General features: G+C 45.5%; 2 protein-coding genes across 3 annotated transcripts in view; both read right to left on the bottom strand.

Moving 5' to 3' along the window:
- Positions 1–393: 393 nt before the first annotated feature.
- LOC124463133 (neuropeptide FF receptor 2-like) lies at positions 394–8272 on the bottom strand. Of its 2 annotated transcripts, XM_047014889.1 has the most exons (6): positions 8185–8272; positions 6871–6975; positions 4401–4750; positions 3484–3583; positions 2263–3178; positions 394–1522 (listed from the first exon to the last, which is right to left on the bottom strand). In XM_047014889.1, the coding sequence occupies exons 1-6, from the start codon at positions 8253–8255 to the stop codon at positions 1505–1507; spliced, it is 1560 nt and encodes a 519-aa protein (XP_046870845.1). In that variant the 5' UTR covers positions 8256–8272; the 3' UTR covers positions 394–1504. The 2 variants fall into 2 exon arrangements, with proteins under 2 accessions (XP_046870845.1, XP_046870846.1); XM_047014890.1 differs by lacking the exons at positions 6871–6975; positions 8185–8272 and adding an exon at positions 6034–6218.
- Positions 8273–10135: 1863 nt separating this feature from the next.
- The window catches only part of LOC124463256 (electrogenic sodium bicarbonate cotransporter 1-like), a 33419-nt gene continuing 20033 nt past the window's right edge, over positions 10136–23521 (bottom strand). The window contains exons 13-26 of the mRNA XM_047015083.1: positions 22899–23032; positions 19686–19957; positions 18924–19018; positions 18563–18748; positions 17266–17379; positions 16178–16339; positions 15613–15791; positions 15431–15504; positions 14392–14460; positions 13704–13877; positions 13202–13363; positions 12917–13010; positions 12379–12452; positions 10136–12278 (exon numbers count right to left, since the gene is read on the bottom strand). Coding sequence (XP_046871039.1) covers positions 13828–13877; positions 14392–14460; positions 15431–15504; positions 15613–15791; positions 16178–16339; positions 17266–17379; positions 18563–18748; positions 18924–19018; positions 19686–19957; positions 22899–23032 — 1335 coding nt within the window. The 3' untranslated portion in view covers positions 10136–12278; positions 12379–12452; positions 12917–13010; positions 13202–13363; positions 13704–13827. The remainder of the gene's footprint in view (positions 12279–12378; positions 12453–12916; positions 13011–13201; positions 13364–13703; positions 13878–14391; positions 14461–15430; positions 15505–15612; positions 15792–16177; positions 16340–17265; positions 17380–18562; positions 18749–18923; positions 19019–19685; positions 19958–22898; positions 23033–23521) is intronic.

Here is a 23521-nt window from a genome sequence, read left to right as displayed (position 1 = left end):
TAAATCTGAACAATATCATGAGTAGACTAGAGTTCTTCAGTTAGGTAGGAGTGTCACTCCAGTTGAAACTGCACTTCTTGAACTCCTTTTTGACTCCTCAGTAACAAACTGTCATGTTGGGTTTGTGTGGATTGTCCAATGATCTGTAGTTGAACAGGACTGGGTGATCTTTCATGTATTTGTCGAATCTTGGCTTGAAACTGTTGACTATGGGCGCTGTGACCACCTCTTCAGGTAATGTGTTCCACCAGCGTATCACTCTGTTGCCAAAGAAGGCCTGTCTCTTGTTATAACATGAGTACATCGGACAAATAAATAATTCAAATGTGAAAATAAATAAAGGTTTATAGAAACACACGCAAGCAGTGACTTTGCAAAACAAAGATACATTTATTTAAGATTATCAGAACAACAAATAAGCCAACATAATTTATCACGCAGCAGTTAATCGCCCAACAACATAAAACAATAACACAGTCTACAATGTATCTACACTTTTTTTTTAACAAACATAACCGCAACATGAGTTTAAATATTCTATTCCCAGGATGTCTGTAAACAGTCCAACAGATACAACCTCAATCCATGACCTTGACCAATGAAGGTGGGGGTCTACTGCGTGGAGTTACAGAATGGAGGCGAGGTACAAATTGGAGGTCAGGTACAGCATGAAAGCAGAACATGGAGGTAGAGCATGTTGGTTTATTTAAGTTTGACAGTACTTGAAGGAGATGCCCTGAACGTCTTGTAAAAGCAAAGAATCAACGCTTGTTATTTTATTGTTTGGCAGAATAAGTTCAGTATAAACAATATGGTGCACAGCTTCAATCAAAGACCGATTAGAGATCCTAGCATGCACGTACCACATTTACGAAATACTTTATTGAATTGACATGACAGATATGTTACCTTCAACGTTTTAGATGATGAACGGAAAACAACAATACTTGTGTAAAACAATGACAGGCCTTTTATCGGTTTGCTTGAAACAAGAAAGACACTCATTGTTGAATACAAATAATCAATGACACTTTGAGCACTTTACAATCACTTCACTAATATTCAGTGTATATTTTTCAAAGTTATTCCAGTAAAAGTTGAATATGAGGGCTGTTTGGTCATTTAATTCATATCACATTCACCTTGTCAAGTGTGCAGCATGAGAAACTCATAAACATCTTGGCCAGTCATTTGACAGTTTAATACTAGGCACACATCACCACCACAGGCGAGGGCCTTGTCACTCGCTAACTCAGACACCATGGCAAGAAAAGGCTGTAGAGAAGCCTGGCATGGGCGCAAGGCTTTCATAGCGGGATCAACAGCAAGCAGCGTCAATCAATTCTCCTTCAGTTCAACGACAGCAAGATGTGTTGTTGGCATTCAATGAAACAGACGTCCGCCTTTTTTGAAATTTCACTGGTAATGACCATAAAGTGCAAGTAAAATGGACGTTCACTGCTCTCCTGACAAAATGTTGATTGGACTTCTTTGACATTCAGTCTCATAGGTCATACTTAACCTGCAAAACAGAAATAAGAACAAGTATGTACCATGTACCGGTGATCATTACTCTAATATCGAATAACAGAATACTTGAAGAAGATTGTACTTAACAGAACAATAGATCATTGTATATTTGGTACGGTATCAGAAAATGATCAGTGGTGATTCCTCCACTGAAGAAAATTCATTTATTGACTCCCAGATTTTATGATGTTTAATGGTTTTAGGGTTTATTTTAATTGCCCTTGACTGGGCAATAAGTGATTTTTAAGTACTGAATAATTTAAATATGCTTGTGTTTCCCATTCGAAAAGTTCTAACTTTTTTGAGGACGTGAGATTCTAGAACAAATGTTCATTACATCAGTAATCATCCTCAATTACAAAGTACAACCAGCTATTATACAGCATATGCATGCCATTATCATTGGTTACCCCCCACTGCACACGAAAATATATTTAGTGTGTGAAGGATAATATGTGCTAAATAATTCATGGGAACAGATTTGAACAGTTTGACAGTATGTGCATGTCTGGCCCGCACAGATTGCAGAGTGCATAGATTATCACACGAGCAAAATTAAATACTGTCCTCCAGGGCAGCGTTCTCTCATATTCCTAGAGAGATGACCTCTGTTTAGTGCTTAGAGTTGTTGTATTGACTCTCTTAGCTGTGGTGAGGCAGTATTTGCCAAAGCTGCGCTTAATGGCTCAGAGGAAAGTGCATGTTGTGTGTTTCACATCAAAGATACAGTACCTTCTCCAGATCTTCCATAATCAGGTCCTGTTCTTTGAAGTCGCTCGTACCAGATGAGTGGCCCCTCTCTTGACCGGGCCCTTGCCCGTTCACCTTTGACCCCGACCTCAATCCCAAGCCGGAGCCGTCCACAGACGGGAGGTGCATGTTCGTCGGAAGCACGGCGTTGCCTTGGATACGGTGCGAGTAGGACTTCTGGTTCTCCATGGCTGCGGAGCACAGCTGGAACTTGAACGCGGCCTGGAAGCCCCTGCGGAAATTCTCGTTGAAAAAGCCGTAGATGATGGGGTTGATGCTGCTGTTGAAGAAGGCCAGCCAATGGGCCAGTGGGTATACGTAGATGTTGATGACCCGGTACTGACTCTCTGTCAGGCTGGCATAGTCACTCAGCATCATGAGGGTCCACAGTGGCAACCAGGACAGGATGAAAAGCAGCGCCACCACCAGAAGCATCTTAATAACCCTCTTCTTTTTCTTAGACACAGTCTGGCGGTTCTCCAAGACAGCCTTCCCTCCCAGCCCACGGCCCCCGCTGCCCCCTCCCCTGCTATCGCAGCCTCGTCTGCTCCTGCTCTCCGCTGAGGCGGGCATGGATGTTTTGAAGAGGGTAATGCCGATGCGGGCGTACATGATGACAATGAGACTAAGAGGCGCCAGGTAAATGTTCGCGAATAGGACGGTGGTGTAGATTTTTCTCATCTCTTGATTGGGCCAATTCTCCCGGCACCAGTAAAAGGGCTGGCTGTTGTTGCCGTCCTCTCCCAGGAGAATCCGAATGCGTTGCTCCTTGGTGACCTGGAGCATGACCCCAGACGGACACATAATGGAGATGGCCAGGACCCATATGATGACAATAATCAGCGTGGAGGTGGAGATGGTGAGCTTCTGTTTGAACGGGTAGACGATACATCGGAACCTGACAACCAGGAAGGAATCAAAGGGGTTATTAAATGGTCTCTCCCTCATTCTCCAGTAGTACATTTCATTTGATTAATGTCATTTCTCCCAAATGTTTATTTCCCATTCAGCTCCAACCAATGTGATCAATGCAATAATGATCCACGACTCCTCTAATCTAGGTCTAAATACCAGTCTTATCATCACGAGCACATCCTATTGATCTAACAGAACATGCCTGGGCTTCGTAAAAATGGTTGCATGTCCCTATTGGGAAATCCCATACACATAGAAAATTCATAATTCGTTTTGAACAAACCTTACCTGTCAACGGCTATCGCAACCAGTGTGAATACAGAGGCTGACACTGATATGCCTTGGACCATCCCGCTAAGCTTACACACAAGCTTTCCAAAGGGCCAACCTGACAACATTAAACAGAATATCAGTTTTAATACCTATTAAAACTACTGTGGCTTGAAGTATTATGACAGTGTTGAGTTCTTCTAAGGAGAGATCATCTTTTTACTGAAAAGAGATAGGAGATTCTTTGGATTTGCCCCAAAAAACTGCAACAGTCTAACCCAAAGGATTGGTGTAACCACTGGAGTTTTAATACAGGTGAAATTGAGTTGTGTGGCTCATTGAGAATCTATTAACCTACAGTTGGTCTTGACAACATCATTTGAATAATAATGTTTTACATCACAATTTCCCCCCCACACATGGGATAATAGGCATCAAATCATGTTTATTCTTCATTCATGCTTTATTCATTAACAGCCATATCATTATTCAAAGGATGCCATAGAAAAGCTGTCTGTTAACAGGCCCACAGTGGTAAGTGACACGTAAGGTGCAGTGGGACTTAACAGTGAAGATACTATGCCTAAGATTTGACAGCAGACATGTCTATATTCTCCCACAAAATTGCGGTGGGGCATCTTGAGGAACACGGTATTGTAGTCGCACACAACGAAAGCATCACTACTGACATTAAAAGCTCCTGCCTCTCAAAGCCAGGAAGCCCCTATGGGAGTCAGATGGCTGAGCGGTGAGGGAGTCGGGCTAGTAATCAGAAGGTTGCCGGATCGATTCCCCGCTGTGCCAAATGACGTTGCGTCTTTGGGCAAGGCACTTTCCCCTACTTGCCTTGGGGGGAATGTCCCTGTACTTACTGTAAGTCGCTCTGTATAAGAGCGTCTACTAAATGTAAATGTATGAGGCCAGTAGGGACCCACCCGTAATGATGTTGTCCACCAGTGTGGTTGGCATGCAGAAAATGCCAACCAGCAGGTCACTGATGGCCAGGTTGAGGATGAAGAGGTTGGTGACGGTGCGCATGTTTTTGCTCCGCAGCACGATGAAACACACCACGCCGTTGCCGACCATGCACACCAGGAAGATGAGCAGGTAGGACACGATGAAGACAGCAGCGATCGAGGGCTCGTGCAGGTAGAAGCCCACATAAGTGATGTTTTGTTGGAGGGTGGAGCTGAACAGTTCCGCAGAGGAGTTGAACGTGCTCCAGTCCGCTGAGGTCGTGTTGGGTCCTAGGCTTTGGGTCATGGTGAAACCTGATGTAACAAAGCTGAAGTGTGTGTGTGAGAGAGAGGGAGAGGGAGAGAGAGAGAGAGAGAGAGAGAGAGAGAGAGAGAGAGAGAGAGAGAGAGAGAGAGAGAGAGAGAGAGAGAGAGAGAGAGGGGGGAGATAGTAAGATAGAGAGACAATATTTTATTTACGCACACTGTACATAAAAATACACTGAGTCGAATGACTTGAGTACAGACAACTAGTTGTTTCACTTAAATGTACAGGTTAGATACGTACTATCAAAAGTTCATGATTACAAATTTCCCCGTGTGTAGTTTCCATCATGGGCAGATATTATGGCCGGGGTGGTGACAAATAATATTCAGTTGTCTACATCAAGTAGTGTGGGCTTATTGGAAAAACGTTTTCAATAATAAGTAAGATGTTTCACTAAATCGTCCAATCATTCCCATAAAGACAGATAGACCCTCACGGCAACCTAGCAGCAGTTCTGAACTTATCGGAAGAAGGTATTGATTCGTAATTACAGGTATCAACAAGAACTGCTCAAGAAATCAATAAACCTTTTTTCTCTTTTGAAATTTCTGGAATGATCCCATCAATTGCATGCTGTCTCACATAATCCATTGAACAAACTGGAATGGGGAAGAACAAACCAACTCGGATTGCACCGTTTTTGTATCAAGCATATTTTGCGTCTCTGGCATAAGAATCGTTTTCTTTTCATATCTTTGACTATGTACACATACTGGATGCTTTGAAACCTTGACTGTTGACGACATACTAAACGTTAATGTAAATATGATAAATTGGAGTAAGCCTATAATTGTTATACGGATCATAATCATAAGAATATTGTCATTTTTAAATAGCATACACGCAAATATAAACGCACTATAATGTGATAAACAGAACTAGACCAATGCAAGCCATTATATTCACAGAGTAAATATAGCCTACTGTTATTAGTAGAATCAAAACAGCATTTTCCCATTTCAAATCCAAACAACAGTACGACAATAGCTCCACTTGAAATGTACAACTTCAAATAGTTTACCTGTGGCCATTCACCTTGCACAATTAATTCGCACCCACCCAAACACTATATACGACCTTTGATTTTTGCATTCTAAATAGGCCTGCCAGTTCTCGCATAATTATGATCATTAACATTATAAACAAGTGCGCAAAAATCAGCTTTTTTATTTTATTTACATGCATCGCATTGCCTACTTTATAGTTTGGTGATTCCCAGTTTAATTCAGTAGGTTAATATTGGAATATTGGCGATGTGATGAAATAATTAATTATGAAACATACCTTTGCGAAACTATTCGGATGTCCAAAGTATTCCTTCTTCTTTTGCGTTAAAATGTTTAAACAATGAATCAAAAACAAATGATTAAAGTCCATAAAAGAATGTACACGCCACTTCAGAGAAGTGCACGCAGCTCAGCACTGCTTCCACATCAGGAAGACTGCTACAACTGCTCTCTAGTCTCGCGCTCTGCAAAATTTGACACTTGCCAGAGCAGTGAGCAAATGCAATAGATGATCTCGCGGGGTTGGCCCAAATCAAACCACCAGTTTTAGTGTTTACTTCATCGTGGGGGTTGATTTAGACCAGACATGAGCGCATGCACGAAAGTGAAACGCTGTCTCACAATGTGTCTAATTGACATTTCACATCATGGTAGGCAACTGCTTTACCGTAGGGAGTTTTCCGTTTCTGGCACAATTTTGTCTAGGGGATTTGAACGCAGATGGGGCAACCCACTCTACTTATTGGCGATGCTTAAAGTCCTTTCATAAAGGTTACATTTATGTGTCACGCGTTGCGTACATGTTGCCTTGACATAAATATGCATGTGGGTATACCTGTGAACCTATACTTTCTCTTTGTTTCAGTTATCAAACAGTCGAGTCAACTTGAAAGGGCGGTTAATGGGAGATCAGCCGGATGCCTCATAGGCAACAATCTGAGCCTTTGAAATTAATTGATGTTATGATGGAGAACTGCAGGGTGCCAATTTCATCGTTCGTGGCATTCTCTTCGGACGGCATTTACTGTAGCAGTTCCCACATTGACGGTTGTCATGGTTGGAAGGCTGGATGAGAAGATCTGGTAAAACAGATTAACACATTTATCAGCCCCACCTGGTCTTCAACACCTGCTGTATAGTAAACACCCAATCAGGTGTTTCATGCAGGCACATCCTGTTCCATGACGTTCTGGACCTCCTCCCTGCTCTGCTCTGCATCCTTTAGAAGAAAAAGAGACCTTTATTAACCCCTCAAATCATGACGCACACACACACACACTCTCTTGAAGTATCGACAGAACACACACTTGTGTTTGCTTGTGTCTTTATTCTGCTGTCCCTCACCCAAAGGCAGCCCAGAGCAGTGGGTGCCATCCCCCCCACTAAAATGAATACCTTACAGTCGTCGAAGTGCATTCACAAGATCAAGTGAATGCATAATACAGGGTAATAATATATAACATATCACACTGCATTAGTTGTACCACATGGGGAATATACGTTTCTAGGCTGATTGGTTTTCAAAATCCCAGCTTTTTAGAGCAGATGTTCTGTTATGTTAGTGTGTTTGTTTACAGTCTGTGTGTGTGTACGTGCGTGTGTGCGCGTGTGCGTTTAGAAACCACAAGGATGCTTTTAGTCACTAATCCCGAATCGTTATTCTCAAATTACAAACGTGCTTTCACTATATTTCCTTGCTTTAAATGCATTTGGCCTCTGTTGACCTTCTCAGTTGTGCAGGCATGCAAGATAAGGTTAGATGTTCAGTCAAGAGGAAATTGGTCCCAAAAGGTCGGAGTTTTGTTCCATATACAGTACAAAAACCTCAGCAATTAGTATATACCTCAATGCTCTTTTTGTTTCCACAAAAAGCAACTGCACATTATGTCAGTTGTTATCAAATGTAAGTTTTGTTAGAATTATTTTGTGGTCCCATAGATGTTCCTAACCATTGAAGCATTCAATGAATCATTAAAACCTTTCTTTATGAAAATAATTCATTAAGACCTTCAAATATTCCACAATGTTCATTGATAAAAGTGCTGATTTCCCCAGTTTCACTACCTTGAGGTTTTAGGTATACACATTGATGTGTATACGGTTTCAAAATACCGAACAGGAAATACCCCAAAAAACGGAATGGTTAATTACGGAAACCACCCATTCCAAGAATGGGCATGTCTAAGAAAATGAACTAAAGAACGACATTATAACTAAATATAAACAAGCCAGAGCATTGACGCAGATTTCAACAGCAACTCACTTAAAATTACGGGTCCTATTGGTTCCTCTGACAACTCTCAATTTAAAGAAAGAACAGTAATTATGGGTTGCTCCTTACAACCCAAGACAGCGCAATTTAGAATGGTAGTTTGCTGTGTTAGTGATTCCTTATTAACACGTCTCGTACGCTCCACACGTCACTCACCAAGTAATGCTGTGTAGATTCATTCCAACAAGCTCGGAATATCTGTCAGGACAGGAATACACATTTGCCATATGTCACGTCCTCTCTCACATACAGTATTAAGAACCTTCCTCCTCACTGCCCTCCCCTTTGGGTTCAAATACAGATGCTGAAATGATCACTATTTTTCTACATCTATTTTTAGATGTGAGACTAAGGGTAAAACGAAAAATGTACAGAAAGCTTTTCAATCAAAGTAGGTGTCAATTAAATTGGTGGCCAGAGACTAATTGAAACTCCACTCGACACCTTCGATGCCATCACACCAAGATGTTCAGTATCACATCAGAGTGTTGATGATGTGACACCAATCACAGGTGTACACCAATCACATGGCATCGATAACTACACATCAACAGACTTAGAATTCTACAGTGTTACTGTTTGTGCATTTGAAGACTTCCATCTCAGGGGAGTCAGATGGCTGAGCGGTGAGGGAGTCGGGCTAATAATCAGAAGGTTGCCGGATCGATTCCCCGCCGTGCCAAATGACGTTGTGTCCTTGGGCAAGGCACTTCACCCTACTTGCCTCGGGGGGATTGTCCCTGTACTTACTGTAAGTCGCTCTGGATAAGAGCGTCTACTAAATGTAAATCTCAAGTCCGTGACAGTGTATTTTTGGTAGTCCAGTAATCGAAGTAAACACTCAGGCGGGAACTAGTATGAACCAGCTTGAGTCCCGAGTGCTCAGAAACTGCTACATGGTCTGAATCATGTTTTCACCACAGGGTCAGAAAATATCAATTGTTACCCCCTACACTCTGCAGCGTACAAGATCAATGTTACTCTGTATATAATAAATGCTTGATGATTAGGGAGGTCACTGCAGGATATTCACTATTCACAAGGTTGCCAAGGTAATAACTAGAAATATTTGATTAAGACCTTGGCTTTGTGTGTTGATTGCTGTATTAATAAAACAGGATACCCAAATGCTATCACGAGATAAAAAAGGTTTCATGGTTCAAGGGGAAAAGATTTGTCTCTATTGCCACCTAGTGCCAATTAAACACAAAACAGGTGATGACAGTGTAGCCGTAAAACCATGCCAAATTGACCGAATGTAAATATTTGTTGTGCTAACGTGTGTTAGTGAAATAGTTAATTTAGTTGATTAACTATTTATCTTTAAACGGTTTTATACCACACCCTAAATTTGTATTTTCCAAAAAGATAGTTAGAGCTGTAGTCTTTGAATAAAAAATGGAAGAAACATTTTTTTAATCACATGACTTCTTCCTGTAGAGGTAGTGATTCTAAGACTCCAAGAGTGGATCTCTAGCCGTGATAAGAGGTCTGGATAAGGGGCAGCTGATGTACTGTAGTTCTCTCCAACCTCTCACACAGATGTGATGTGAGAGTGATGTGAAATTGTCTTCTCAGCGCCATGAAAGCTACTTATAACTAATCCTGGATCATCAGGATAAGTCGTAAACTTTTATTTGTCTCGTAAATTCAGCAGTTCTCTGGGTAGTACCCCTAAAGTTGGAAAATAAATGGGCCAACACTGTTACTGAAGGCTGTGATTAGTGGATTAACCACCCCACACCTTCACAAGGCTATCAGAGGGCAAAAAACCCACAAAAACCTAGAGCACTAATCAACACTACACGATTAACTTCTCTTATTAGCCATGCATTCCGTTGCTGTGATTGTATGATGGAAACTAAGAAGCTTTCAGCTTTGCTGTTAGGCTCAGTGCTTTGATAGACACTATACCAACACAAACAGGGCTTATATATTCATAAAACACATTTAAATTCTTTATCTGTTAGATTGTAAAGCTATTTTCAAATCAATTCTTTAAGTAACATGACCTATTTCTTAAGTTTTTGATAAAATATAAGATAGTCCAAGAAAATGTAACATTGAATCTGTAAATGGCAGATAAATATGCAACTGAAATATTTGATTTAAAATTCAAATATGTTTATTGTAATTCATAGTTTACAGTATACTTGATTGGAAAAAATAAATCATTTGTGTGTCATATAATTTTCAGAGAATATATATATCTAATATAGCATTCTAGAAGTCTAGGAGTGCTAAGAATTTTGTATCACTGCAAAGACTGCTACTCCACCAAGAAATAAGATCTATGAACACCTGCATATCTGACATATGCTTGTTGAATATTTACCAAGTTTGTTTATATTTGTTTTTTACAGGTGCATTAAATTATGTCAAAGTCAAAGAGAATGAAATGAATCTGATTAACAAAACCAGTACAGTCAAAATATACAGACATGAAACATACACACAAGTATGTCCCAAAACAGGAACAAAGTGGAAGACTTCTCCAGAATAGGCCTGCAAATACTGTGTAAGCCAGCTGCATTTTAACAGCCAAACTAAAAGGGTGCTCTTTTACATGCTCGCAATCTTCCACACCACTCCCAACTTCCAACTTCTACAATTTTGATGTGGAATTACCTAAAAACTGCAGCTCATACCATATTCCTGACATTAGCGTTTTGAATTTTAATGTGCCCCTGTAGTTATGTGTTACAGAGAACAAAGACATACATCGTTTTATACCACATTTGGACGTATGTACATATTTTGCCTCCTGTGTAGAGTAATCTCTTATATAATTAAGATGAATAATATCTTTGGCCATATTACAGTTTTGATCCTTTTGAAACCATATAAACCAAATATACATTTGAATAATCTTGAGCCTTTTTAAGTATTGCAACTGGTCAATTTCTTTTAACAGTGCTGATGAAAGATTTGTCTTTATAATTGAACCAACAAAAATAAAGCTGTATGATTAAAAGAATAATACAAATTCAGTATATCTGTAAAATGGCAGTGTTTAAAGTACATTTCTCTTCTGTTTTTAATCATCCTAGCCCTTTGCATAGAGTACAGAAGACAGCCTAGTCATTCTTGCAGGAATGCAAGACACAAGAGTACATCTCAACATTGCATTGACTCACAGTGATTATTCATTGATTTATATCACTTAAAAAACAACAGTTCTACTAAATCATCACTTCATTAAAAAATATATGATAAAAATGTGTTCACTGAAAACTTCAAAAGTCTTCAGTAGACAACTTAAGTAAATACATATTTTTACACCGAAATCTCTTACATTACCGTTATTGCATTTTCCACTTCAAAATACAAATACAAAAAATGAAATGGTTACAGAGCAGAAGCAACTTAAGAGAGTGACAGAGCTTGAGATCCTATGCTATGCCCTTTCAATAATTAAATCAGCATTAGTGATCACAAGTAACTGCATAGTATGTCTTCATCATACTCATAATACCTGGCACCTACATATAAAGAGGTAGAACTACAAACACGGTTTCATCTGTATATCCCTACTTCAGGAAAGTGTAGTTAGAGTCCTGTTTCATTCAACTTGTGGGAATGATTAAAAAAAACATTAGAAAAGAGGTTGCCTTTCAGATTCACACATAGTAGGAAATAGAACACAGTCAATCATAATTTAGGTACAATAGCTAAACATCTTGCATATTCTTCACAAATATTAAAATGCATGTGTGAGCTGGGTATGGAATAAAATAAGAATGAATGATGCATTTGACAGAGACACATGAAAATTAATATGACCTAAATGTGTTTCAGTGTGGGCAGGGCTGGTCCCCTATGAAAATCCACAGCTCTTTATCTTTATAAAGTATTTCTCTATAATACATATCATATGGTCATATGGGGGACATTGTAGATTATGAATGTATAAAGTTCACAATTAGCATATGAAAGTTTTATGAATCATTCATAACACCAATCTGAGTCACTTCCCTCCTTTCCTCTCATTCATAGGGAAAATCATTTCATGCATTCACTTTAAAACCATTACACAAGAACGATGGAAGGGGGGGGGGGGGGGGTGCTGCAGTATGAGAGAAAATGATCTGTGCCGGACAGGGCTTGTTGATCTGGGTCTAGTTGGGTTCATGGAAATGATGGTTTACATTGATGTTTCGGAGCTCTGAGTCTTCCAGAACCCATTTTCTTCTGGCTCCAGATCTATTCTAATCTGAGGCACCGATATCTTGAAGGGTTTTTTGTCCAGACTAAGAAAGATGAGTTAAAGAAAACATCATTTAGTTGAAGGACAATCCATAACCTACACATCTGCATGTGACTACTCTGGAAACTTGTGTGTGGAATTACCTCGTGACGGTCGGGGTCTCAAAGTAACGCTCAGCATTGCGAGTGTGGGTCAAGGAAAGATGAGGGTTTATCTCCTAGAAAAGACCACAGATATCAACTTAAGACGGCCTTCTTTCTCATAAGCCTTAGATTCCACCACAAAAGGACCAGCAGCAATGAATAGTAAGAGCATACTTCATGAGCAGCTTTCAGAAGGGCTATTTGGGAAGCTGGACAAAAAGAAACATGTTTAATAGAAAAGAAAGTCCAGTTATTTGTCAGAACACAAAAGTAGAGAGACAGAGAAAACCACAGAACAAGGCTGAAGGTCAAACAGGAGATTAGAAAGCAGTGCGCAGAGAGAAGCAGGCATTGAAAAAGATACTCTCTGCCAAACTCAGCCCACAGTAACACTCTCGAAACTTAGAAAGGCTATGAGGTAGCAGAAGTTGAGACTGTAGTATTAAAATACTTTGAAAGAAGGGAGCATTAGGACAAGGTCTGGGCATTCAGATATGCCCCTGTGATGGAGGACGGCAGATACCTAGCTGGTACTCACTGTCAGAGGCCTTATCTCCCAACATGGCCTCTTGTTCCATTATGTCCATAGAGATTTTTATACTGGGGACATTTTCATGGTAGGGGTACTCAGACTGTGGGGGAGGAAGAAAAAGTCCTCATTTTGGGGATCATGGTAAACAAAAACAAAAAAACTGAATGGATGTTCTACAGTGAGGAGAGCGTGGCTGCAGACGAAACGAGACAAGAAAACGACTTCATCCATAAAAACACCAACGGAGTGATCAAGTGGGGGGAAAAGAACGACGACAAAAGAAACACTTACAAAATCTATTTCACTGTCGATGCTGCCTTTCTTCTTTTTCTTTTTCTTCTCGTCCTCCTTCTTCTTCTTGTCTTTCTCGGGGATGACATCGTCCAGGTAGCCGAGGTCGTGCTGGGAGAAGAGATAGTCCATGGCCTTCCTCACAGCCACCAAGGCTAAAATCTGAAAGGAAAATTCACGGATTACGTAAGCGTCCTTGAACCTGGGATCTTGCGATGGACAAGTCAAATGTTTGGCCGGTGAGCTAACCTGGATGTTTATTTGCCCACGTGTGTGTGTGTGTGTGTCTGTGTGCCTGTGTCTGTCTGTGTGCCTGTGTGTGTCTGTGTGTGCCTGTGTGTGCCTGTGTGTGTCTGTGTGTGCCTGTGTATGTCTGTCTGTGTGCGTGTGTCTGTGTGTGTCTGTATGCCTGTGTGTGTCTGTATGCTTGTGTGTGTCTGTATGCCTGTGTGTGTCTGTCTGTGTGTGTCTGTGTCTGTGTGTGCGCATGTGTGCCACTCACCATGACAGGGAAGATGATGGCGGCCACCGTGGACTTGAGGATCCAGAGCAGGGCCAGGCAGAGCACCTGGATGAAGGTGAACAGGTGGATCCGCCGCTGGGGAACGTGGCGCAGGTAGATCAGGTCAGGCTGGTGCTTGGCAGGCATCAGGAGCAACTGCAAACGGTCCATGAACTGACGGACACACAGACACAGACAGACAGACAGACAGACAGACAGACAGACAGACAGACAGACAGACAGACAGACAGACAGACAGACAGACAGACAGACACACACACACACACAGACAGACAGACAGACAGACAGACAGACAGACAGACAGACAGACAGACAGACAGACAGAGACAGACACACACACACACAGACAGACACACACACACACACACACAGACAGACAGACAGACAGACAGACAGACAGACAGACACACACAGACACAGACACAGACACACACAGACACACACACACACAGACAGACACACACACACACAGACAGAGACACACACACAGAGACAGACACACACACACACAGACAGACAGACAGACAGAGACACACACACACACAGACAGACAGAGACAGACAGACAGACACACACACACACACAGGGGTTAATAATGGGATGGGTGTGTGGACGACTTTGCGGCACAGCTGCAAACCTTTCATAAAGTTGGATCACTGTAGCTCACCTGGACACCGTTGAGAGATGCCACTCCCATGTAGAGGAATACGCCGTACAGCACAGGCATGGGAATGAACTGAAGGGAGAGAGAGAAAGATGGCGTGAGAGTGAAAAAGACGACAAGCCTATATTTAGTGTTTTTCGAAGCGCCTTATATAACATTACTAGAAAGTGGAGTTACTAGAATGTACGTGTTTACCTGCTTGGCTCTTGGCTGCCCTTTAAGCAGATTAGATTACCAGAAAGTCTGACAACCGTTAGCCTTTAAGGGTCTCTGCTTCCTCCCCACCCCACCCCCAACTCAAATAAAGGAAACCAACTGGAATTCATCTTATCAAGATCAAAATCCACTGACGGAAAATAACAGAAACCCTCTTGGCAGTTCAGCTCGGAGCTGGATAAGCCTGATATATATAATTCACAGTATATGAACATCTGAAGACATAATGATAACCCTATTTTGGAGAATAACATCTTGAGGCGAGCGTTTCCTATGGAGACAATCACAGATGCAGTGACAGCAACTTGTCACAAACCTGTTATTACCTCAACCTTCCACAAGGGGGAGACTCATTAACCTCAACCTCTTCCCTACAGTTCTTGCGGATGTTGAGAACATGTAAAACGGTTACAGGCTCTGCCGGACAAGAGCCATTTCCCTTTCCGCCCTCAGGAACCTTTTGACCAGGCTTTCTCCTTGAGACATGAGAAAGCCTGGGAACAAGGTTACTTGAAACTCATGTTGATGACTTGGCAGCACTGATAGGTAGATTAACGAAGTAATGGAAACTGGAGAAGTGACTGAGCTGCAACCTGAAACTAAACCCAGATGAGCATGCTTATTTCACATCGCATTACCTCAACGATGGGACGAACAAATTGGATTAGCGCGAGATTTCAAATTATTTTACATTTATATGGAAGGAGGATTCCCCCCCTCCCCCCCCCCCCCCCCCCCCCCCCCCCCCCCTAAAAAAAGAAGACAGTAATCTCAAACATGTGTGCGGGAAGCTTTCATGAGAGCTGAGAAGTGGTTAACAAGCTACCTTGAGGATTGGAGCCATGAAAACCGAGAGGCCGGTGAGAATGAAGACAAAGATACCGGTGACCCCTTTGCTCCCTGTGTGAGAAAAAATATATATAATCACGTATCACACACCAGATGTCTCACAGGAAATTTAAAGAGGACCGCGAGGTGTCATCCGCGGCGCTGACTGCGTCTTCTCACCTGACGCCCAGGAACTTTGGCTGCTCCCCAGGAGCTGACGTCTGCGTCTCCATCTTCAGAGAGTCGATGTGGGCGATGGAGATGACCGTCGCCGCCACGTACCACGGCAGGCCCATGAAGGAACACACGATCAACAGCACGGCCACCCAGAACAGGTCCAAGTGGTAGCCTGCTCCTTTCTGGGGAGGGGAGGGAGGGAGAGAATGGAGGTGTTGAGAAGGAGATGGGTTTTTAATGGTGAGATTACAAACCACAAAGAGTGGGAGTTTAGTGGTTTAACAGTTGCCCAACCCCTGACACAGGGTTAAGTGCAGGTCACAGCATATGGTTGGAACCCACACATGCAGTTGAGAAAGAGAGAGAGACAGACAGAGACAGACAGAGAGAGACAGAGAGAGCGAAAGAAAGAGAAAGAGAGCGAAAGGGAGAGAAAGAGAGAGAGAAAGTGTGAAAAAGGAAGAAAGGGAGAACGAGAGAGCTAGTGGATGAAGGAGAAGATGTAAACAACAAGATCTCACACACACACACACACACACACACACACACACAAAAGAGAGTCCCTCACCTTGAGTTTGTGCTCCTTCCTGTTGACGATAACGGCCGTGATCTGCTGGTCCATGAACACGAGGATGGTGACCAGCAGGGCGGGCAGCAGCGCAGCGAGGCACACCCACCAGGGGTTGCCTCCGAACGGAGGCACAAACCAGCCACGGTGTGGACTCGTGGGGCTGCGGATCAGAGGCACGCACGCAGTCAAGACACACTCAAGACACGAGCCAGATATAAGTGAGTGTACAAATACACAAGCAGTGTACATCCGGATATTTTTTATAAAGAATTGTAGGCGTGCAGGTGTTTTGTGTAACCGAACAAAGGCCACCTTGAGAATGAGAAAGACTAGTTTGCGCTCATGCTCCTCCATTCTGCCCCATATTCTGCCCTCATGGGACGGATCGACCAATAGCCCGAGAGTCAAAGGAGTCGTGCATCATTCCATGACAAGTGAAGGGGAAAGAAGGGAAGTATTCGCTGTGGGACCGCACAAAGCTCGGTGTGTCCCTGCAGCAATAAGGCTGGCAGTGTTCTCCACATCTCCCTTTAATCACCCGGTTATTTGATGCATCCACCCTGGCCACTCTCTCCACACACCCTGTCCCCGCTAACCCCGTCCACGCCGCCTCGCTCTCCCCCGTGAGGCGTACCCATCCACCCCTGCCCTCATCCACCCCCTCCCTTTCATCCAGCCCCTCCCTCTCATCCACCCCCTCCCCCTCATCCAGCCCCTCCCCCTCGCCCTGAGGGGTGAGTAAGGTAAGACCATCATCAGACAGGTTTCCTGGGTCTGAGTGCAGGGGGATATCACATGTCCCTTCTTGCCATTATCTCCAAGGATTGCAGAGTAACGGTCTGCACCGCAAAATGGAGCATTGTTTCCAAGGAGGCGAAACGGCCGTGCAACCCTCTCAAGCGTTCATGGCAATATTTGGAAACCATTTCAATCGTTAAATGAATCCATTGGTATTGGTTTGCCAGAGTGTAATTCACTCCTACTAAAAGGTTCAGTTGTGTTTTGTGTCAAGTGTCGTCGACGTCAATACAGTCGTAGCACATGAGCCCATGGATTGGGTCGTATTATGGAGCGCAGGTACTCACCTTGAATTCACTTGGCACTATGAGCTTGGGAGTGTCGACACCGACCAAGGCATCCACACCGCAGAAGATGAGAATGGCCAGGATGATGGCAAAATCACTGATAAGCTTCCTCACCTAGACAAGGAAATACCGGGGTCAGTTTTGGCCAAACCTTTGACCGTGAACGCCTTGGTCCTGTTTACAAGAGTTAACGCATCCACATGACCCCAGAGGCTTGGTTCACATCGTGAGATGTTACGACAGCCATTTACACGGGACGGAGAGGAGATTGTAGCCTTAACAGTTTTGATAGAACTTAATATAAATGTTGTTCATGTTAGTTGGGATGGGTCGCAGTGTGTTTTCTGAGGACTTTCACCACTCCTTCACTGGCGGGCTCCTGAAGAGAGGTGATTGGGTGTGAGCTCTCTTGTAGAGAGGTGATTGGGTGTGAGCTCTCCTGTAGAGAGGTGATTGGGTGTGAGCTCTCTTGTAGAGAGGTGATTGGGTGTGAGCTCTCTTGTAGAGAGGTGATTGGGTGTGAGCTCTCCTGTAGAGAGGTGATTGGGTGTGAGCTCTCTTGTAGAGAGGTGATTGGGTGTGAGCTCTCCTGTAGAGAGGTGATTGGGTGTGAGCTCTCCTACAGAGAGGTGAATAGGTGTGACTGCAGAGGAGGCTGCTGGCACACAGAGGAGTGTGGGGTAAGACGAGCTACCTTCTAGGAGACTTGTCCTGGATTCCACAGTGACTAGACTGTGTGTGTGTGTGTGTGTGTAGGGGAGGGGAAGGGGGGCGGTGTGTGTGTGTAGGGAAGAGGAGGGGGGGGGCGGTGTGTGTGTGTGTGTGTCTGAATAGGCTACGTTTGTGTGCATGTGGGGGGCCTCTCCACCCTGGGTCACGCTAGCCAAGAACGGGATGTGCTTTCGGATGTTCCAGTGCTTCCCCACACAGATACACCTCCTACACTCTCTTTCATGTGAGCCGGCAGACAGACCGAGCTTTTGACCTCCACAGGGTGGCAGTGAGGGTAACATGAGCGACAGACTCTGACAAGGACCCCGGATATCACCCGGTGCCGTCAGCAGCAACGACACCTGCCAGCCTCCCGTGACCTCATCAAGAGGAAGACAATGGGAAACTGATTGGAAGCAGCTGCCGTCAAAGGCCCCCGTGATTGGCTGTGGGGAGAAGGGGCGACGTCAAAGGCCCCCGTGATTGGCTGTGGGGAGAAGGGGCGACGTCAAAGGCCCCCGTGATTGGCTGTGGGTGGGGGAAGCCCCCCCCGTGATGGGCCTGTGGGATGGGGGCGTTTACTCACGGTGGTGGGGAAGAAGCGGCTGAACTTGAACTGCTTCAGACACATGGAGCAGGTGTAGGTGCCCAGGAACAGGACGAAGGACATGAGGGTGATGTCGGGCACGTAGCCACACGCCGAGCCCACCAGCTGCCCGCCGTACGTGCCACACTGCGTCCTGGTGAGGGAGGCCCAGGTCGTGTTCACCGTCTGCACAACACACACACACAATTACACCAGATCCTCAGGAGATCTTCGGGGGGAAGCGTGAGAAGCGTGACAACGTCCTATCTAAGAGTGGTATTGATTTGAATGATTTGGTCTGGCCCAGTTTACATCTCTGACGCTCCCCCCACAAAAACAGTCCCTTCCTAGGGCAGCTCACCAGGTCAGTGTTGTTGCCCCAGGGAGACTCTCCATCGTAAAGCCCCGTGCCGTTAGCCCAGGGAGACTCTTCAATGTAGAGACCCGTCATGTTACCTGTTTGGTCGTAAATAACAGAGGGGGAACTCGTCACGATAGAAAACCACATCAGTGAGAGAGAGAAAAACAGAGAGAGACACAGAGAGAAGGAGAGACACAGAGAGGAGAGAAAGAGAGAGAGAGATTTAAAAAGAGACAGACACAGAAGGAGAGACAGAGAGAGAGACACACAGAGAGAGAGAGATACAGAGGGACAGATAGATGGCATGCAGTATTACTCAAGGTCACCACAGATACATCCTTGACTTGCTTTGGCTAAATGGTAACATATCTCCTCTGACCCATGACTCTGCCAGGACACGCACTTCACAGGAACAGATAGTGGCAGAGTCAACAGCTTTATCTCCATGACAACACCGACTGCTATGAATTGGCATTTGCAGTGTAAACATCATGAAATAGTCCTAGTGTGCTAGGGGGGGAAAAAGGTCAATATGGTCCTATCTGGAGGAAAAAAACGATGGCATGACCTCCTTTGTACGATCTACCACTGGGGGGGGGGGATACCAACAAATCCAAATGAGAACTTGAGAACAAGGTGACGTAACCTTTCCAGAACACGTTCTGCTACTCTCTGTTCTAGACCTCCACTGCGCCTCCTGCTGGCAGAGCTAGGTAAGGGGGAGGGGTCAGGGGGGGAGGGGGAGCGGAGGGCGCGCCGTACCGTCCGGGGGGGGCACGCAGACGCAGCTGTACTGCGTGACGAGGTCGGGGTCGTAGTGGGAGTTGATGGGGTTGTGGTGGGCCAGCTTGAGCATCTTCTTGAAGGCGTCGTAGATGAAGATGAAGCTGATCAGGGCCGAGAAGCCTTCCTCGGTGAAGCGCGTGAAGTACTGGACCAGGAAGCTGGCGTCCGTGGTCACCAGGACCAGGCAGAGGAACCCCGACCACAGGCCGATCCACAGGCGGAACTCCAGGTAGTCGATGGCGTTGTCTCTGGTTGGTGTTGGGAGAGGGAGGGGCCGAGGGAGGGATAGAGACAGGGGCCGACGAAGGGAGGGAGGGAGGGAGGGGGGGAGAGAGAGAGACAGGGGCCGACGAAGGGAGGGTGGGAGGGAGGGGGGAGGGAGAGAGACAAGGGCCGATGAAGGGAGGGAGGGAGGGAGGGAGGGAAGGGAGGGAGGGAGGGAGGGAGGGAGGGAGGGAGGGAGGGAGGGAGGGAGGGAGGGAGGGAGGGAGGGAGAGAGACAGGGGCCGACGAAGGGAGGGTGGGAGGGAGGGGGGAGGGAGAGAGACAAGGGACGATGAAGGGAGGGAGGGAGGAAGGGAGGGAGGTAGGGAAGGGAGGGAGGGAGGGAGGGGGGGAGGGAGGGAGGGGGGAGGGAGAGAGACAAGGGACGATGAAGGGAGGGAGGGAGGTAGGGAAGGGAGGGAGGGAGGGGGGGAGAGAGAGAGACAGGGGCCGACGAAGGGAGGGTGGGAGGGAGGGGGGAGGGAGAGAGACAAGGGCCGATGAAGGGAGGGAGGGAGGGAGGGAGGGAAGGGAGGGAGGGAGGGAGGGAGGGAGGGAGGGAGGGAGGGAGGGAGGGAGGGAGGGAGAGAGACAGGGGCCGACGAAGGGAGGGTGGGAGGGAGGGGGGAGGGAGAGAGACAAGGGACGATGAAGGGAGGGAGGGAGGAAGGGAGGGAGGTAGGGAAGGGAGGGAGGGAGGGAGGGGGGGAGGGAGGGAGGGGGGAGGGAGAGAGACAAGGGACGATGAAGGGAGGGAGGGAGGTAGGGAAGGGAGGGAGGGAGGGGGGGAGAGAGAGAGACAGGGGCCGACGAAGGGAGGGTGGGAGGGAGGGGGGAGGGAGGGAGAGAGACAAGGGACGATGAAGGGAGGGAGGGAGGTAGGGAGGGAAGGGAGGTAGGGAGGTAGGGAAGGGAGGTAGGGAGGGAGGGAGGGAGGGAGGGAGGGAGGGAGGGAGGGGGGGAGAGAGAGAGACAGGGGCCGACGAAGGGAGGGAGGGAGGGAGGGGGGAGGGAGGGAGAGAGACAAGGGCCGATGAAGGGAGGGAGGGAGGTAGGGAAGGAAGGGAGGGAGGGAGGGAGGGAGGGAGGGAGGGAGGGAGGGAGGGAGGGAGGGAGGGAGGGAGGGAGGGAGAGAGAGAGACAGGGGCCGACGAAGGGAGGGAGGGAGGGAGGGAGGGGGGGAGGGAGAGAGGGAAGGGCCGACAAAGGGAGGGAGGGAACAGAGAACATGAACACGACATACAACGCGACATCATGTGTGCGGTGTGCGAAGACAAAGTGACAGTTGCATGGGCTACAAACAAAAAAAACCTGGAGGCTGCTTGTGTTAAACGTTAGTTTTGTATCAACAGCGATCCTTAGATCACAAGGGCTGGTGCGGTTCAGGGTGTTCCTGGGGATGTTTGTACGTTAGAAGCAAACAAAAACGTTACGATAGCTACGAATTCCAGGAGACCGAACCCCTTCACACACCCCCCCCCTCCCCCGGGACTGATTTCAGGGAAAAGGTCAATTTTCTTTATCTAAGAAGATTATCTTGTACAGTACAGCGTAGTGACGCATGTACATTTTACCTATCTATATAGACTTTAATGTGGTGCGTTTCGCCTGTGGTTGTCTGCTTGAAGGGTTTGAGTAATCTGATTGGTTGACAAGTCTGAAGGACTCGTCAGGACAGACCGACTGAGGGAGGCAGCCAGTGACTATCACCATGGAAACCCCCGGAGGACATTGAGGCCTTAGCAGGCACCATTCACTGTGTGAAATTAATTGAAAGTGAATTATTCATAATGGAACATAACCAGTTGAGTATCCGGTAATTCTAGAAGATTCTCAGAGCACGACCAAAAGACAGAGGGAAGACAGAGAGAGGTCTTCACTTATTAGTATTTGTCTAACGTCAAAAGAATTCACCCATCTTTATCTTGCTTATTGAAGTTGCTAAAGCATGAAGCTAGCCTCTGTACTATAGGAACTACCTCAGGCTGAAAGACAAATCAATTATGTAAATGTCTGGCCCTGAACATTGTGAGTACAATCAGCTTTTGTCGTGAGGCATTTAACCGGGGCGACGTGGTTCTGCTGCAGGTTCGACTGAAGCGGGAACAAGAGTCACATGACCCATTAAGAGCAGGAAGAAACTGGTAGACAATGATGCTGCAGTTTTGGGCAGCTGATTGGCAGTTTGTTATTACAGAAGTAGAATCTGTTTCAGCCAGCAGCCATTCTTTGACTTAATGAAATTCAAGTAGTTTATTTCTTTTTTTCGATTATTTGTATGCTTCCTTGTTTTCTTTTCAAAGGGAGGACAGAGACTGCATGTGAAAGTATTAAAAGAATATGCTAGTCTAAACAAATATGATAGGCTGGCTACCAAGGGGTCAGTGGGGTACACTTTACCCGCTGCATCACTGATGCGGAAACCTCCAGAACAACTGTCACCCCTGATAAACAAACAACCTAACAGGACTAGAACCCAGGACACTGCTGTTATTTGTTGAGTCTGTTCACATCACTCTGGTGGAGTCTTGTGTCCATGTACCACGCATTACGTCATTAAATGCAGACACAGAGCTTGGGAGAGACATCAATGTTGTGTTTGGGTGCGAGTTTGAGAGAAAAATAGAGGGAACGAGTGAAAGACAGAAAAATAGACTGAGAGAGAGAGAGAGAGAGAGAGAGAGAGAGAGAGAGAGAGAGAGAGAGAGCGAGAGAGAGAGAGAGAGAGATGTAACTTAGCATTATTCTAACCTTTTGTTTGTGACTGATGATAATTATGAACATGTCAGAGAACTTTAATGATTACGTGAGTAAACCCTTCACTATGGACTGCTTTGACAACATTGCTTAACCTGAACATTCATGCCAATGATGCATAGCAAATTGAATAGAGAGAGAGAGAGAGAGACAGAGAGATGCACCCACTTGCTGAAGTTAAACAGGAGCCTTTCGAAGACAAGAACTGGGCCAGTGCTGCTGAGGATGGTGAGGGGTTGGCCAGCCAGCAAACAGAAGATTACCCCCGTCACTGCTGTGCCTAGAAAGCTCTCCAACACCCCCTGGACACACACACAGAACACACACACAGAACACACACACAGAACACACACACACACAACACACACACACAAACCAACACACGCACACACAACACACGCACACAACACACAGAGGGAAGGACGGTCAGCCATTGTTCAAGATCAAGTTCAAGTTGGTTTGTATGTATGGTCATCGAGGATTGTATAACAGTTTGAACCACTTGTGATTGAACCACTTTGACTGCATGTTACTGCCCACAAAGCAGTTCTGGTTTGAGCTGTCCTGAGTTTCCGAAAAATAAACACAGTCACTCCAAGCCTTTGTGATATCAATCAGCTTATTCGGCACGTTTCCTTCACAAAAAAAAGCCAATCTTGAACCGGACAAGCCTGTTCGAGTTGACTTTGTGTCACGCATTTACACAAAGGTGTCTGTTTCTAAGCCTGAGGTCTGACGGTGTCACTGTCCTGGGGTGGGGCGGGGCAGAGGAGGAGGGGAGGAGTGATGGG

Source organism: Hypomesus transpacificus, unplaced genomic scaffold (genome assembly GCF_021917145.1).
Source record: "Hypomesus transpacificus isolate Combined female unplaced genomic scaffold, fHypTra1 scaffold_27, whole genome shotgun sequence".
NCBI classification, from domain to species: Eukaryota; Metazoa; Chordata; class Actinopteri; order Osmeriformes; family Osmeridae; genus Hypomesus; species Hypomesus transpacificus.
Note: the sequence above shows the minus strand (reverse complement) of the source record. Positions and strands in the feature narration are given on the sequence as shown.